The sequence below is a fragment of the Camellia sinensis genome, chromosome 10 (genome assembly GCF_055761805.1).
Source record: "Camellia sinensis isolate YWXY chromosome 10, ASM5576180v1, whole genome shotgun sequence".
Classification (NCBI taxonomy): domain Eukaryota; kingdom Viridiplantae; phylum Streptophyta; class Magnoliopsida; order Ericales; family Theaceae; genus Camellia; species Camellia sinensis.
In genome coordinates this window covers 80,220,808-80,235,914 of record NC_138970.1, presented here as the reverse complement: position 1 = coordinate 80,235,914, position 15,107 = coordinate 80,220,808, and the positions used below count along the sequence as shown (strand labels likewise).

The 15,107-nt window shown below is 35.9% G+C and overlaps 1 protein-coding gene across 1 annotated transcript; it reads right to left on the bottom strand.

Annotated features, from left to right (window-relative positions):
* Positions 1-439: 439 nt before the first annotated feature.
* Positions 440-13,894, bottom strand: LOC114279766 (polyadenylate-binding protein 7). The gene is made up of 10 exons (XM_028222049.2): positions 13,536-13,894; positions 12,972-13,090; positions 12,672-12,865; positions 12,188-12,447; positions 12,003-12,109; positions 11,712-11,901; positions 10,447-10,733; positions 9,907-10,059; positions 1,809-2,012; positions 440-1,052 (listed from the first exon to the last, which is right to left on the bottom strand). The coding sequence occupies exons 1-10, from the start codon at positions 13,729-13,731 to the stop codon at positions 855-857; spliced, it is 1,908 nt and encodes a 635-aa protein (XP_028077850.2). The 5' UTR covers positions 13,732-13,894; the 3' UTR covers positions 440-854.
* Positions 13,895-15,107: the final 1,213 nt, after the last annotated feature.

Sequence of the window (15,107 nt, the reverse complement as noted above, 5' to 3'; positions counted from 1 at the left end):
TCATTGAAAATCCTACTTCTAGCTCAACCCACTTCTGTTGCCATTAGGTAATCACTGCCATGACAACTAGACTAATTCGACAAAGGCAAAAGCAAGGGGAAAGTTGACAAAAACTAATCCATCTATTAATAAAGGAGGATTCTGTTGTAGAAAATTAACGTTAGTCTTAGAATAAAGGTTATGTTTCGATCTTAAATTTGTATAGGAATTTACGGAGAGGATGGAAAATGAAGGGAAAAGTGAAAGATTTTTTATTTTTATTTTTTGTATATAACTTTTTCCCACCCTTTTCCCTTCTCCTCCTCAAATCTCTTTACAAATCAAAAATCTAAACACAACATAAAAAATTCAACAATTAAAGTTAAACAATGAAATTCTGCAACAGAAAGCATCAGTTGAATGAAAAATTAGATTCAGTAAAAACAAGATCAGCATTTAGTTTTCAAAAGACTTCTTTAAGAATTGAAACTAATACTGTAATTAAAATATCAAAGTTTGTCAACAACTCCTTAAGTTGTCAATCAGAAATGTTCAAAGATATAAATATTCATTCCATACTGTGAATAAAACTGAATAGAAAAAGTATCTGAAGAAATGCATAAAGGTTCGCTGAAGGTAACTACCATGAAACTTGCTCATGAGAGCTTGTGCCGCAACATATCCTCCACAAGTATTACAGTAATGCCAAAAACACTAATTAGTGTAACCAACAAACATACCAACTAAGATGCCAAACATGCATATAGAAACAATCACTTGGCAAGGGACCCACTTAACATTGTCTCTAGTTGGTATGTTGGTTGGTATACTAATTAGTATTTCTAACATTATTGTAACCAGGCACAACTTTCTTTTCAGTTCACTGCAACCTCAGCGGATAGGTAACTAGAATGAAGCGAGTCTTCGTCAGATAGATTTGTGTTTGAGATCTCGAGTACCCGCACAGCTGCTTCCACCTTGACAGCAAGTGACTTGGGTGACTCCAATAAGAGAAGCAATTCTGAGTTGTCCATCTCCAAAAGCATTCCCGTTATCTTTGCAACAAGATCAGGCTGCAACAGACACAAACTTAGTTTAGATTTAGGGGAATTCAGCCATTGTGACAATACAACAACTACAAAGGGCCTCTTATCTTCCTTAAAAGGAACTGAAAATATATTGCAAGTTTATCTTAAATTTTCCATTGAAATTCTAAGTCAGGCCTCTAGAAGGTTGTTTGACATTGACTTTTTTTAGTGGCATATTGACTTTTTTAGAATCTCAAAAAGCTTGCTAAAAAAGTTGCTCTTTTGTGAGTAAAAAAGTTGAGTGGCTTTATAACATTTTTAGCTAATGACAAACAGATTTTTGGCTTTTTGGCTTATTTAGCTCACCCCAAACAAACCTCTTAAGTTTCCCTTGATAATTATGCAACACTTAATGCCTTTACGAACTACTTTCACATCAAAATTGGTGAAAGATAACAAAACAAAGCATGAAGTAAAAACTTCACATCATCTAATATATAACATGTACATTTTGGTCATGTTTGTTTGGGCGGACTGGATTAGCATTCCCATGACTAATAGTCCTAGGACTACCAATTCGTTGGATTATGTATCCTATCTTAACTAATAGTCAAGTTTAAAATAATTAATCCGTATTTCAATTGTTTAACCAAACATCGGATTAATAATTTTATTGGACTATTAGTCCAATCCCAAGCTCATGTCCACCCAAACAAACATGGCCTTTCATTATAAATACATACTAAAAAGGCTATCTTGTAATAAATGAAAACAACCAGAGTATATCTAAACCAATATTACCTTGTGTTTCTGGACAAGAGGGTAAAGCCGCTCCCCAAGTATTTGTTTCCGTTGCTCAGGGGGAGCAGCAACAAGCTTGCTGCTCAACATTTCGGAGCCTTCAGAACCAGACCCGACTGAACTGGAAACAGTAGATGAAATTTCAGATCCTTTGTTCATTTCACCCACACATGCATTTGGCACATACCTTACTTGCCCAGCATGCTGCAAACAATTGTTTATAGATGTTAGAATTTGTAGCACATGGGTAGTTTGCTTCTGTTCTCTACCCACATGAATACAAAATTTTCATAGCATCTTATATGCAAGAAGAGGTGAAGCCAGCCAACTGTTCATCATGTATCCTTTGTTGCTGGTTTTTAAAGATTACAAGTCTAGTAGTACAACATTTTGTTATTTAAGAGGTTGGCTTGGTCACTGAATGAGAGTAGAAATTCGTGAATCAATTACAGAACAGTAAAGTGTCTCTCGAATCTCATGACAGTGTCTATAATCATTGTTATTGCTATATCACACTAGAGGTAGGGTGATGAGAATTTGGATGCAAAAGGGGCATAGGCAAGGTTTTGAAAAGCGGCTGCGGTCGCCACGATGGCGGTGGTGCGGTTGCGGTTGTGGGATAATGTAACGGTTGTGGTAACCGGAATTGTGAATTTTTTATTTTTCGCACAATTTGAAAAAAAATTACCGATAATTATATATATATTTTTTTATAATCATATTTATTGGGTTTTAAAATAAATATTGATTAATTTTTATAAATTTTTAAGTATGATCCAATATATTTCATATTTTTAAATCACTATAAACTGAGTTTTTTACATTTTATTTCAATAATTGATGATTTTATATGTCATAAATCCATATTACATTTGTGGCAAAAAAAAAAAAAAAATTTATTGGACTTAGATGTATAAAATTATTTTTTTAATTATTATATTTGTGGAAGCATATGTAAATTTTAACTTGAATAGTTTTAAAAAATAAATTATACATGCTAATGTAATCATATAAAAATTAAAAAATAAATTTTATATATATATTTTTTTTGGGAGAGGTTTGGATCACTTGAATATTCATTCTCTTTTTGGATAACCTGTAAATAAAAATAAAATAGACTAATAAAAAAAAATTGACATGTATAAAACATATATTAATATATAATTATTGGTGTTATGTTTTCTAGACATTTTACAAAAAAATCAATCAATAACTATTATGTATAAGATAAACAATGACAAAAATAAGAGAATAAATAAGAACCTAAATATATATATATATATTTTAATAAAGCCAAATAAATAATGACTACACTTATTATTATTATTATTATTTTCTTCAAACAATATATAGATAGACACACACAAACAAAATGGTTGAGTGATAGCAGTCGAATAGAATAGCATAGGTCTTACAACTTCAACAAATCAATAACATGTTCTTCATTTTCCCTCTTCTCTCTCTATCCCTCTTCCCCCATTTTCAGTTTTTTTTTTTTTGTTTTTTTTCGAAAGAAATAGTTCGGAACCGTTACGTAACGGTGCGTAACAGGCCGTTACGGCACCATTACGACTGCTACGACAGCCGCTATAGCCGACACACCTGTGAATCTCAATCACACCGCAAAAGCGAGGGTAACATGTGGTGCCTATTGCCGCAACCGTTACGTAACGCCGTATTTTGAAACCTTGGGTGTAACGGTGTCTAATAGACCATTATGGTTGTTACAGTATCACTACGGCCGTTATGTAACACTGAAACGGCTTCGTCACACTACTATAGCGGCCATAACAGGTGGCAGTAACCACCACAACCGTTACGTAATGGTGTTACGTAACGGTTGCGGCCACTTTTTAAAACCTTGGGCATAGATGGCTGTCAAGTTAAAGGATTAAATATTCCTTATTTCAGTCCCATCCCTAAAACCAGTAGTTTGTTAGAAGCATATTAAGTAGACATCTCATATGACAGAAAGTGTCCTCAGAAAACTCAATACAAACAGTCCAACTTATCAGTGACCTAGGATGCACGGGTGCGGGTACGAGTATGGTACGGGTACGAGTGCGGGTACGTCGATTCGGCAAAACTTAAAAAAAGTATGATACGGGTACGGCTGCGGTACGCCGATATATATATATATTTTTATATAATTATGGTTAAAGGATCCAACCTACAAATTAAAATTAAATATCAAAACTAAAAAGAGAACTACTAATTTTCCTATAATTTAAAACCATTAAGCGTTAAAAATAATATTTGTAAAATCTCTCACTTTGACATGTTATGCACTATGAATTTGTTATCATAATTTATTTTTAAAATCTTTCTTTTTGCTAATCAATTTGCTATTTTTATAGGGTGAGACCAAGGTTCTGAAAAGCGGTTGCGGTCGCCGTAACGGTGGCGGTGACGCGGTTGCGGTTGCAGGGTGTAAAGGCCGTAGTGTAACGGTTGCGGTAACCGGAACCGTGAATTTTTTTTTTTTTGCACAATTTGAAAAAAACTTACCGATACGCATATTTTTTTTCCATGATCATATTTATTGGGTTAAAAATAAATATTGATCAATTTTTATAAATTTTTAAGTATGATGCAATATATTTCATATTTTTAAATCACTATAAATTGAGTTTTTTACATTTTATTTTAATAATTAATGACTTTATATTATACAAAAAATCAATCACTAACTATTATACATAAGATAAACAATGACAAAAGTAAGAGAATAAATAAGAGGCTAAATATATATATATATACATATTTTAATCAAGCCAAATAGATAATGACCACACTTATTATTATTATTATTATTATTATTATTATTATTATTATTATTATTATTATTATTTTCAAACAATATATAGATAAACGCACACAAACAAAATGGTTTAGTAATAGCAGCTGAATAGAATAGCATAGGTCTTACAGTTTCAACAAATTAATAACATGTTCTTCATCTTCCCTCTTCTCTCTCTCTATCTCTTGCTCCTCCATTTTCTCTCTTTATCTTCTCTCTATCCCTCTTCCCCCATTTTTAGCTTTTTTTTTGTGTGTTTTTTCGGAAGAAACAGTTTGGAACCGGTACGTAACGGTGCGTAACAGGCCGTTACGGCTGTTACAGCACCGTTACGACCGCTACGGCAGCCGCTACGGCCGACACACCTGTGAATCTCAATCACACTGCAAAAGCGGCCGTAACGGGTGGCGGTAACCGTCAAAACTGTTACGTAACGGCGTTACGTAACGGTTGCGGCCGCTTTTTAAAACCTTGGGTGAGACCAAAGAAATAACAGGAGACTAAAGAAAGATTTAAAGTTAATTGCCAACAGTAAAGGAAAAAAAATTCTCAATTAAGACAGGTTGTCTAATTGCAATTTGCATAATACATAAAATTGCATCATTCCCAATCACTACTAATCAACTAATACCGTATCAATTTGTAAAAATATATGTATTATTGATTGATATTAATTGATTTTCTATCTATTACAAATGGTTCCTTATATAGATGTAGGTGTAGTGGATGGTGTGTAGTGGATGGTGATAGTGGTGTAGTGGGTTAGGTTTAGTGGAGTAGGTGAGGTGGTAGTGGTGTAGTGGGTTAGGTTTAGTGGAGTAGGTGAGGTGGTAGTGGTGGTAGGTGATGGTAAATTCTAACAGCCCCCCGCAAACTCAAGGAGGATAGAAACTAACCAACTTGAGTTTGAAGAGAGGAACAAAACAAGAAAATACATAAAAATAAAAAAAGGATAGGAGACACTGTATGGTCGTGTCAGACCGTTGGTGAAGACACTGTATGGTGGTGTCATAACGTTGTAGAGGACACTGGATGGTTGTGTCAGACCGATGTAGAAGACAGTTTATGGGGTCATGTCAGACCGCTGTAGAAGACAGTTTATTTGGGTCATGTCGGACCGGTGTAGAAGACAGTTTACGGGGTCATGTCGGACCGTTGTAGAAGACAGTTTATTTGGGTCATGTCGGACCGGTGTAGAAGACAGTTTATTTGGGTCATGTCGGACCGCTGTAGAAGACAGTTTATTTGGGTCATGTCGGACCGTTGTAGAAGACAGTTTATTTGGGTCATGTCGGACCGGTGTAGAAGACAATGTTGTGACAGTAGTTGTGACAGTTTACGGAGTCTTGTTGGACCCTTGTAGAAACTAACCGGAATCAATGTCGGGGCAGTTTACAGAGTCTTGTCGGACCCATAAAGGAGCTAACCGGAATCAATGTCGGGACAGTTTACAGAGTCTTGTCGGACCCTTGTAGAAACTAACCGGAATCTATGTCGGGACAGTTTACAGAGTCTTGTCGGACCCATAAAGGAACTAACCGAAATTAATGTCGGGACAGTTTACAGAGTCTTGTCGGACCCATAAAGGAGCTAACCGGAATCAATGTCGGGACAGTTTACAGAGTCTTGTCGGACCCCTAAAAAGTCGCACCCTCAAAAGGTGTGCCCAATTTTTCAAAAAGGCGTGCCCAATCCATAAAAAGGTGTGCCATCAAAAGGCGCGCCCACTTCATCAAAAGACGTGCCCGACAGAAAGCGTCGCGCCATCAAAAGGAGCGCCTGACACGCGGCGATGCACGTGATTGACAGAGCGCGTGTCGGCCTCGTCGTCTCTGTCTTTATAAACCAAAGCGAAGTCTGAGGCTGAGGCAGAAGTTGAGACAAAAAAACTGAGAGAAACCTTTGAAAAAACTCTTCCTTTGCTGAGAGAGAAACTCTGTAAGACGCTGTAACCAACCCGTCTCTGAAACACTCAGCAACATGGCCTCTTCTTCCCGTCCAGCTACCCAGAACATGGCCTCCTCTTCCCGTGGTCTGCTCACGCTCTTTCCAGAACTGAACGAGTCCACAAGAGAAATAACTAGTGCGGTGGCCAGTGAACCTCAACCAAACACCTCTGTGTTTGCTCCGTTGAACTTTCCGATGCGGTCGGTGGAGCAAAAAATGGCGGTGCAAACTGATATTGAGGCCAATCAGTATACTCTGAAGTCCTGTGTGGAGACGATGACGGCTGTCACAAATTTGTCAAACCGGCTGCAGAGTAGGACAAATGAGGTGCAGCATTTAAACGCCCAACTGGCTCTGCTCCAACGCATGTATAAGGATGCGCGAGCAGAGATAAGTGTGCTGAAAGCAGAAAATAAGGAGCTGAAGCGGAAGGCCACCGTGATGTTCCGATTTGGAGGTCCACCATATGCTGTAGTGGAGGAGCAGGGAGGAGGCAACTTGCTTGGTGGTCTAGGAAGCACGGAGGCTACACCGTCAAGGGCCGCCCAGGACGGAGGCAAGAAGAAAAGACCGGCGGCAGAGTAGAGAAAAAATCCCACTGTGGGTGTGGTTGTTGTGTTGGTGGTTTTTTTTTTTTTTTTTTTTTTTTTTTTTTTTTTATGATGTAAAATTGTGATCGGTGAAAAGAATAAAAGATGGTTTGGTGTGCAAAGCTATATGGGTATGAATGGAATTGAAAAAAGATTAAAAATAATGTGAAAGAAAAATAAAGAAAGAAATAATAAAAATAGATTTGAATAATGAAAAATATATTAAAAAATATATATATACAATAACGAAAGTGGGGAACAAGGAGTGCACCATAAATTTTATAAAAAAAAAGTTTGGGCGGTGGATGCAAAGTGAGGAGAGAGAGTGTTGGGCTGTGTGGGTGGAGAATAAGGAAAAGAATCATACAGCTGTGTGTGTATTGTATGGCAGACAAAACTGAAATTCAGTCCACCAATGTAGAAAACCAGCCACCATATTGATCTGCGCCACGTGCTAATCGGCTCAAGTTTAAAACAAAACAATAAATAACCTCTTGGAGACACTAGCAACTGTGGGCCCATGTGTTTGAAAACACATACATAATATATAAATATAAGAAACTCATATATATATATATATATATAAAACAAACCAGCCCATGTGCATAAACTTTGAACCACGCTGTCAATCATATCAAAACTTAACCCAATTTTTGAGTTTCCCTCCATGCTACTACCATGTGCCGAACCAAAAAAAAAACTGCACAAGAACCAAACAACCCCTCCTGCAGTAGCCAGCTCTACAAAGACTTGAATGGTACACTCAACCAAACCTCAAAACCAGCCCACGGTTTACTACGAAACCACCCACAACTCAGATTAAAATAATTAAGAGAAGTGGGGACTGGAGGCCGGCTGGAAATCTGGCTCAGGAGTTCCTGAAGCAAAAGCTTGATGAAAATGATGAAAGCTATGCAAAACCTGTGCTTGAAACAGAAGTGGCCAGCAAGCAAGAGGTTTATGCAGGAGCAAGCAAGCGGGCACTCCCTGAAAATGGCATTTTGATTAGTGGCTGCCAAACCGATCAAACTTCTGCTGATGCTAGCCCATCTGGCAATGCTGATGAAGCTTACGGAGCTCTCAGCAATGCAATTCAGATGATAATTGCTGAAACAGATGGTACTGTTAACAATCAGGAGCTTGTATTGAGGGCCCGGGAATTGCTGAAAAGTCAGACATTTCTGCTGCTGCTGCTGCTGCTGGAGCACAAGTGGATGAGAAAGAGAAAGAGATTGACGAGACTGGGGTGGAGCCACGTGACATTGATTTGGTGATGACACAGGTAGGTGTATCAAGGGGTCCAACTGTCAAGGCTCTCAAGACTCACAATGGAGACATAGTCTGAAAGTATTTGGGCAATGATGGGAAGGTATGTGTAGAAAATAAACGGAATAGGTTGAGGTCCGGCGGGCGGCCAAAGTGAGGCTGCCACCCGCCGATGAAGCGGAATTACTAGGTTATCAACCTTGCTCTGATACCATGTAAAAATATATGTATTATTGATTGATATTAATTGATTTTCTATCTATTACAAATGGTTCCTTATATAGATGTAGGTGTAGTGGATGGTGTGTAGTGGATGGTGATAGTGGTGTAGTGGGTTAGGTTTAGTGGAGTAGGTGAGGTGGTAGTGGTGTAGTGGGTTAGGTTTAGTGGAGTAGGTGAGGTGGTAGTGGTGGTAGGTGATGGTAAATTCTAACACAATTTTTAATGTTTTTTGCATAAACTTTAAAAGTTTGTTATGATTAAACATTTTATAAAGAAATTCTAGGAGGATTTGAAGCAAAAGCATAATACATAGTCATACACAAAACTGCCCTTTATAGGCCTTGTTATTTTTTTTGTTCAAATTGCTTTTTAAAAACATCAAAATCATTTGCTGATATGCTTATACAATTCATACAAATAGACAGGACAACAGAGAAACATCAAAATTGTTGATCTGCAAGGGAACCCAAAAAAAAAAAAATAATAATAAAAAATTGCTGATCTGCAAAAGGATAAAAAATAAAAAATAAAAAAATGGTCCCGACGTACCCATGGTGTGCCCATGCCGTACCCAAATGAACCAAATGTACCGAACCCCCTTTTGCCGTACCCGGTACGCGTACCTAGGGCTCTTTGCTGGGCTCGAGCTCGGCTCGATAAGAAACTGGGCTCGAGTTCGGCTCGGCTCGATAATTTTTTTTAATATTATTTAAATAAAAAATATTTTATATATTATTTAATATATAAATAATATATTTATACAATTATTTATATATATTTATATATTATTTATATAAATAATATATAAATAATATATTTATTATATAATTTAAATATAAATAAACGAGCCGAGCTCGGGCGAACTCGAGCTTGGTTCGTTTACCAAACGCGCCTAATATTCGAGCTCGAGCTCGCCTCGTTTCGCTTAACGAGCCGAGCCGAGCTTGTTCATGAACAGCTCGGTTCATTTGTAGCCCTACGCGTACCGCCGTACCGGTACGCATACCCGCATCCGGTAAGTACCCGGTACTCGTATGGCACTATTTTTGGAGTACACGTGCTTCATAGTCCGTGACTAACTCCAACCATTGATTCCATTCCATGAATTACACACTTAAACTATTTTGCCTAAACTAATAGTGTAAGAGATACAAACCAGGAAATCAATCACCATGAACAGTAAATAATGTAAACGAAGACAAAATAATAAGAGAGGTTATAAGAACAATTTGACTTTAAAAAAAAAAAAAAAAAAAAAAAAAAACAAGCAGACCTGTTGCTTGCTTGAATCTTTTGATGAGGCCACTGACTGAGAGGACTGTTGCACAAGTGGAACAGAAGAAACAACATGACCACCATGCTGTGGAAGCATATGCCCATTCATCCTTCCCCTGTTTTGCCTATGTCGTCTTGGAGTATTAGAAATCTGAAAAAGAAAAATTGAGTGTAACAAACAAGACATATTTGACATAATCAAATACATTAAGGCTATGCTTGAACGACAATAATCTCGAAATTTTATTAGGCCCACAATATTTAAAATTTTATTATTTTCCCATTAAAGATTCCTAACAAAACCAAATGCTTGAATAACATTGACACGTACCAAAAACTTGAATAACATTAACACAAAAATTTTATTACTAGTAATGAGGTTCTCATTCCTCCTGAAGATTCCCATCATTCAAACATAGCTTAATGTTCCTAATCAATCGGGTATATACAGAAAATATGAGAAAGACCAAACACTAGAATAACATTGACACATACCAAAAGCTTGAGTAAGTGCTATAGTGAATACTTGAGTACTAACCACAGGAAACGGTGACAGATGAAAACCTGGTCTGGCTGGAGGTGAAGATCCATTACCCCTCCATCTTGGCGTCAAAGCAAGAGGTTGATACATCATCCCCAGTTGTGGAGGTACTTGTGAAACAACACCATGAGCTGCATAATAAAAAGGATATCCCCCAGGAAAAACAGTTGAAGGTCCCACTAGTCGTGCCAGACGCTGCGCATAATGAATCTGTAATTGGGCTTGTCTCTCCTCTTTCCTTTGAGCAATAGCCACATATAGAGGCTTTTTACGAAACATGAATCCTGTTAAACACCAATGATGAGATAATTGGAAGTGTATCCTAGTCCTAGATACCATGTATTTCTGAACTAAATCTAAGTTCCAGCCCATATAAGGACATTGTTTCCTATAAATCTTTAATGACCAAAAGAATGAGAATGAGGGGAGGGGGGGGGGGGGGGGGGGGGGGGGTATTCGATTACAGAAGTACTTTCTAGTTCAAAAAAAAAACCAAGATTACAGAAGTACTCAGTTATTTAATTTTCTCAATTATTTTCTCTCTTTAAATTATATTGACTATTAAGTGAGAAAGCATCATACATACACAAATGAATGAAGAAGTGTAGAATATGTTGAGTGTAGTACCATTATGTGGTGATACATGGCATCTGTAAAAAGGGTTTATTGACAAATTATGTTAGTTGGGCCCACAAGCATAAAAGACCTCACAAATATGGAACAGTTTGCCAATACGTTGTGAATATCTTAGTGTTAATCAAAACAAAATCTCAACAGTTTGCCATATCTAAATCTGAAAAGCAATTGATAGATAAGAATATCTGAGGCCAGAAACATAGTTATACAATAAAATTCTAATGATAACAATCATCGCCAATGAAAATTATGATCTGAAAACACTTTAAGGTACTTCCAATTCATAACTATCTGTTATTGTCTTGCTGAATTATGATGCAAACAACAACTCCAGTGATATTATTTATTTATTTTATAGTTATATGAATTCAATATAGTAGAAGAGAATCAGACCGCTTTTTGAATTCATATCCACAGTCACGTATACTATTCCATTATCCACAGTCACGTATATTATTCAAATGGCAAGTTATATTCCATTATACAAAATTAAACATTAGCATAACAGCTTCTTTCAGATCAAAACATATCAACCAATTTGCATGACCAAGTAGAAGAATGTTAATGCATCTTAATTCAATGACATCTACATCACATCCATAAGCTTATATATTCATGGTACTCACCATGAAAATTGTTCACAGCTTTATTGGCCTCCTCAGGTGTTGAGAAGCAGACAAACCCAAACCCCCTGCTGGTTCCTTTTTCATCTCGCATTAGTTTTGCAGAGGTGATCGTGCCACACTGGCTGAAGTGTTCTCGCAGCTCGTCATCAGTGACATCATCATCAAAATTCTTGACATAGACATTTGAACCCTACAATTAAAAAGTGCACAATAAAATTTTACCCGCGAAAGAAAAATTAAAAATAAAAGTACATAATCCCTCCCAATGAGAGAAATAAGCAGCAAGGATACCTGGTATTTCATTATTTGCTCCTTTCGTTTCTCCTCAAACTGACGACGCAAAATCTGCTCGCGCTCTTCTTTCTTCTGTGCTCTAGCAACATAGATAACCTTGGAACCTACTTAAAAATGCCACTGAAAACTGAGTAACTCTGATCTTTTCGGCAAATTAATTTCATTAAGAAAACATAACCTACCAAGTTGTGATCCATTCATAACTTCTATTGCCCTCTTGGCGTCATCTGCACTGTCAAAATTCACAAATCCAAAACCTCTAGAGGCCCCATACTCATCCTTCGAGATAATTAAGCTGAGAATTTTACCAAACTCAGAGAACTTCTCCTTAAGAAGTTCTTCTGTGACATCTAGATCCAAATTCTTCACATACAAATTTGTATATCTAGCATCAGGACTAGGTAAAATCCTATCACTCTTTTTCACAAATTTACCAACATACCTGTTCCATAAATTATTATAAATCAGTAAATAATTATGGACCATGGAAAAGTAAGGTGTGAATAGGTCATGACTTGAAGTAACTCTTCAGATGAATGTTCCACACAGAAGGGATAAATGCACCATCAAACAAAATATTTTTCAACGAGAACGGAACAAGTAAAAAGGTAAAATATTATTTTAAAACAAAAAAGTAAAAATAGAAGGGTAGAAGGAGTCACATACATATGCTTCCCTCCATTATTGAATCCATTAAGCTTTTCAATGGAAGCATTTGCAGATTGCTCAGAATCAAACTGGACAAACCCATATCCTTTGCTCCTCCCATCATCCGACATGACAACTTTGCAAGAAACAATATTCCCAAATTCTTGAAACATTTCTTGAAGTTGTACATTATCAATTGATTCATTCAAGTTCTGAAAAATAAACCCAAAATTCAATCAACAACTCATCACCCATAAATCAAAATTAAAAAAAAAAAGAGAAATTATAATAAAAACTCAAAATTTTACGAATTTGTACCTTCACAAACACATTACCAATTCCACTCTTCCTTACATCAGGATCACGATGCGACCACATAACCCTTATCCGTTTTCCATTCAAAACAGAGTGATTCTTCATCTCAATAGCACGAATCGCTATTATCAGAAACACAACCAAAATTTTTAAAAAAAATTCAAAAACTAAAAACTAAATCCAAATTCAAAAGTAGATACAACTACAACAACAGAATCTACACAGAGAAAACAAAATAACACTCAAAAACATTAACTTTCTTTTTATCACTCCTAATCCATCATAAAAAATACAAAAAATAAAATAAAAAAATCCTTATCAAATCGAAAACAAAGCAATAGAGCAAAAAAATCACGCTAAAATAACAGACTTTAACCATACAATGAACTAAAAATATATTTTTTTTAATTGGTATTATGATCAGTTATAATCAGATAAATAGATACATAAGGTTTTATTGATTAGTTAGGAATAAAATGAGAGAATTGACAAGCAAAAATTGTGAGTTGAATGGAAGAAAGTGATGGAGAAATCGACAACACTGCGATCGAAAGGAGGTTATATTACCATCTTGCGGAGAGAGAAAGTTGACGTAACCGTAACAGAGTGAGCGTCCGGTAGAGGAATCGCGGCAGACTCGGACGGAGGCGAGGCTCTTGAACTCGGAGAAGTGGTCGAAAAGCTGGCCGTCGGTGACGGTGTGGTGGAGGTCGCCGACGTACAGCGACGCCGGAGTGGCGGCGACCGTCGGAGGAACCGCCATTGCCCACAGAGAGAGAGAGAGAGAGAGAGAGAGAGAGAGAGATTGAAGAAGCTAAGTGGCGTTTTGCTTGGATTGATTCTGGTAGTAAATACAGAGAGATATAGAGAGAGAAAGTGAAGGAGAGAGAGAGAGAGGGGGAAGGTTTATTATATTTTGCTTTGTTGGTTGATTTGAGAATTTCATTGAAGCGTTTTTGAAGCAAATAAGGAGAGAAAATGATATTGATTAATTAATATTATTAAATTAGAGAAAATAAATGGAAAGTTTTTTAAGATTTTGGGATGGATTGGAGAATTGGAAAATATTTTAATCATGCCACATTGCAATTTTTTTGTTATTACTTTTATTTTTGGTGTATGCATATGAGAGTTAATGTGTAAAATATATTTTGTTCCTTTTATGTTTGATTATGTTTTTATTTTGATTTTTAAAATTTATTTTTTTACTATTTTGGTATTTTAAGTTTTAAATTTTTCTTAATTTACTTATTTATATTTAAAATTAGACAAAAAATGTCACGATAACTGTTACATATAATATAAAAATATATTATTATATTGATATTTGAGTTTGTGTCAGAAGTATGAGTTATATAATAAAATATTTTTACACCACGTGACTGTCAATGTATTATTTTTTGTTTATTTTTTAACCGAAGTTAGTTTTAAGAGTAAAATTGAGAAAAACTTGAAACATAAAGGGTTAAAAATAAATTTTAAGAGTCAAAGGGAGAAAGTAATCAAATATAAAATAGGCAAAGTATAATTTATCATTAATTTATTTGTAAAGTTAGATTATAAAAAAATGCTCGAGACCCCCAAATAATCTACCAAATGTTTTACCAAACATTTCACATGGGTGTAGGACCCACACAAGCCCATGTGTAGGTCTCACACCCATGTGAGAAGTTTAGTAAAACATTTAGTAGATTTTTTGGGATCTCTAACATTACTTTAGATTATAACTTAAAGGGTCATCATTAGTCCATCAACTTAAACTCTTGGCACTCCTCTCAATACACTCTAAGGTGTGGCTACAAAACCATTAAGCTTGTGTTTGGCAAGTTGGGTTCAGGCTAAATTAGCCACTAAATGACAAAAGTGGCTAATTTAGCCACATCCGGACAAAAGCATGGCAGGAGCATGGCTGCAACAATTTCACAGGTAAATTTACCATACTACCCCCACATGAAATAGAATATAGGCGTTAGCCCACACAAAGTAAAAAAAAAAAAATTCAAATCAGTCTTTTTACCAGGAAAAACAAAGAAAGTTGAAAAAAAAATTAAAAACATTTTTTTTTTCTGTTAAAATATTTTATGAAAATAAATTTAAACTATATTTTATAAAAAAAAATTTAAATAATTTTTTTTTTCT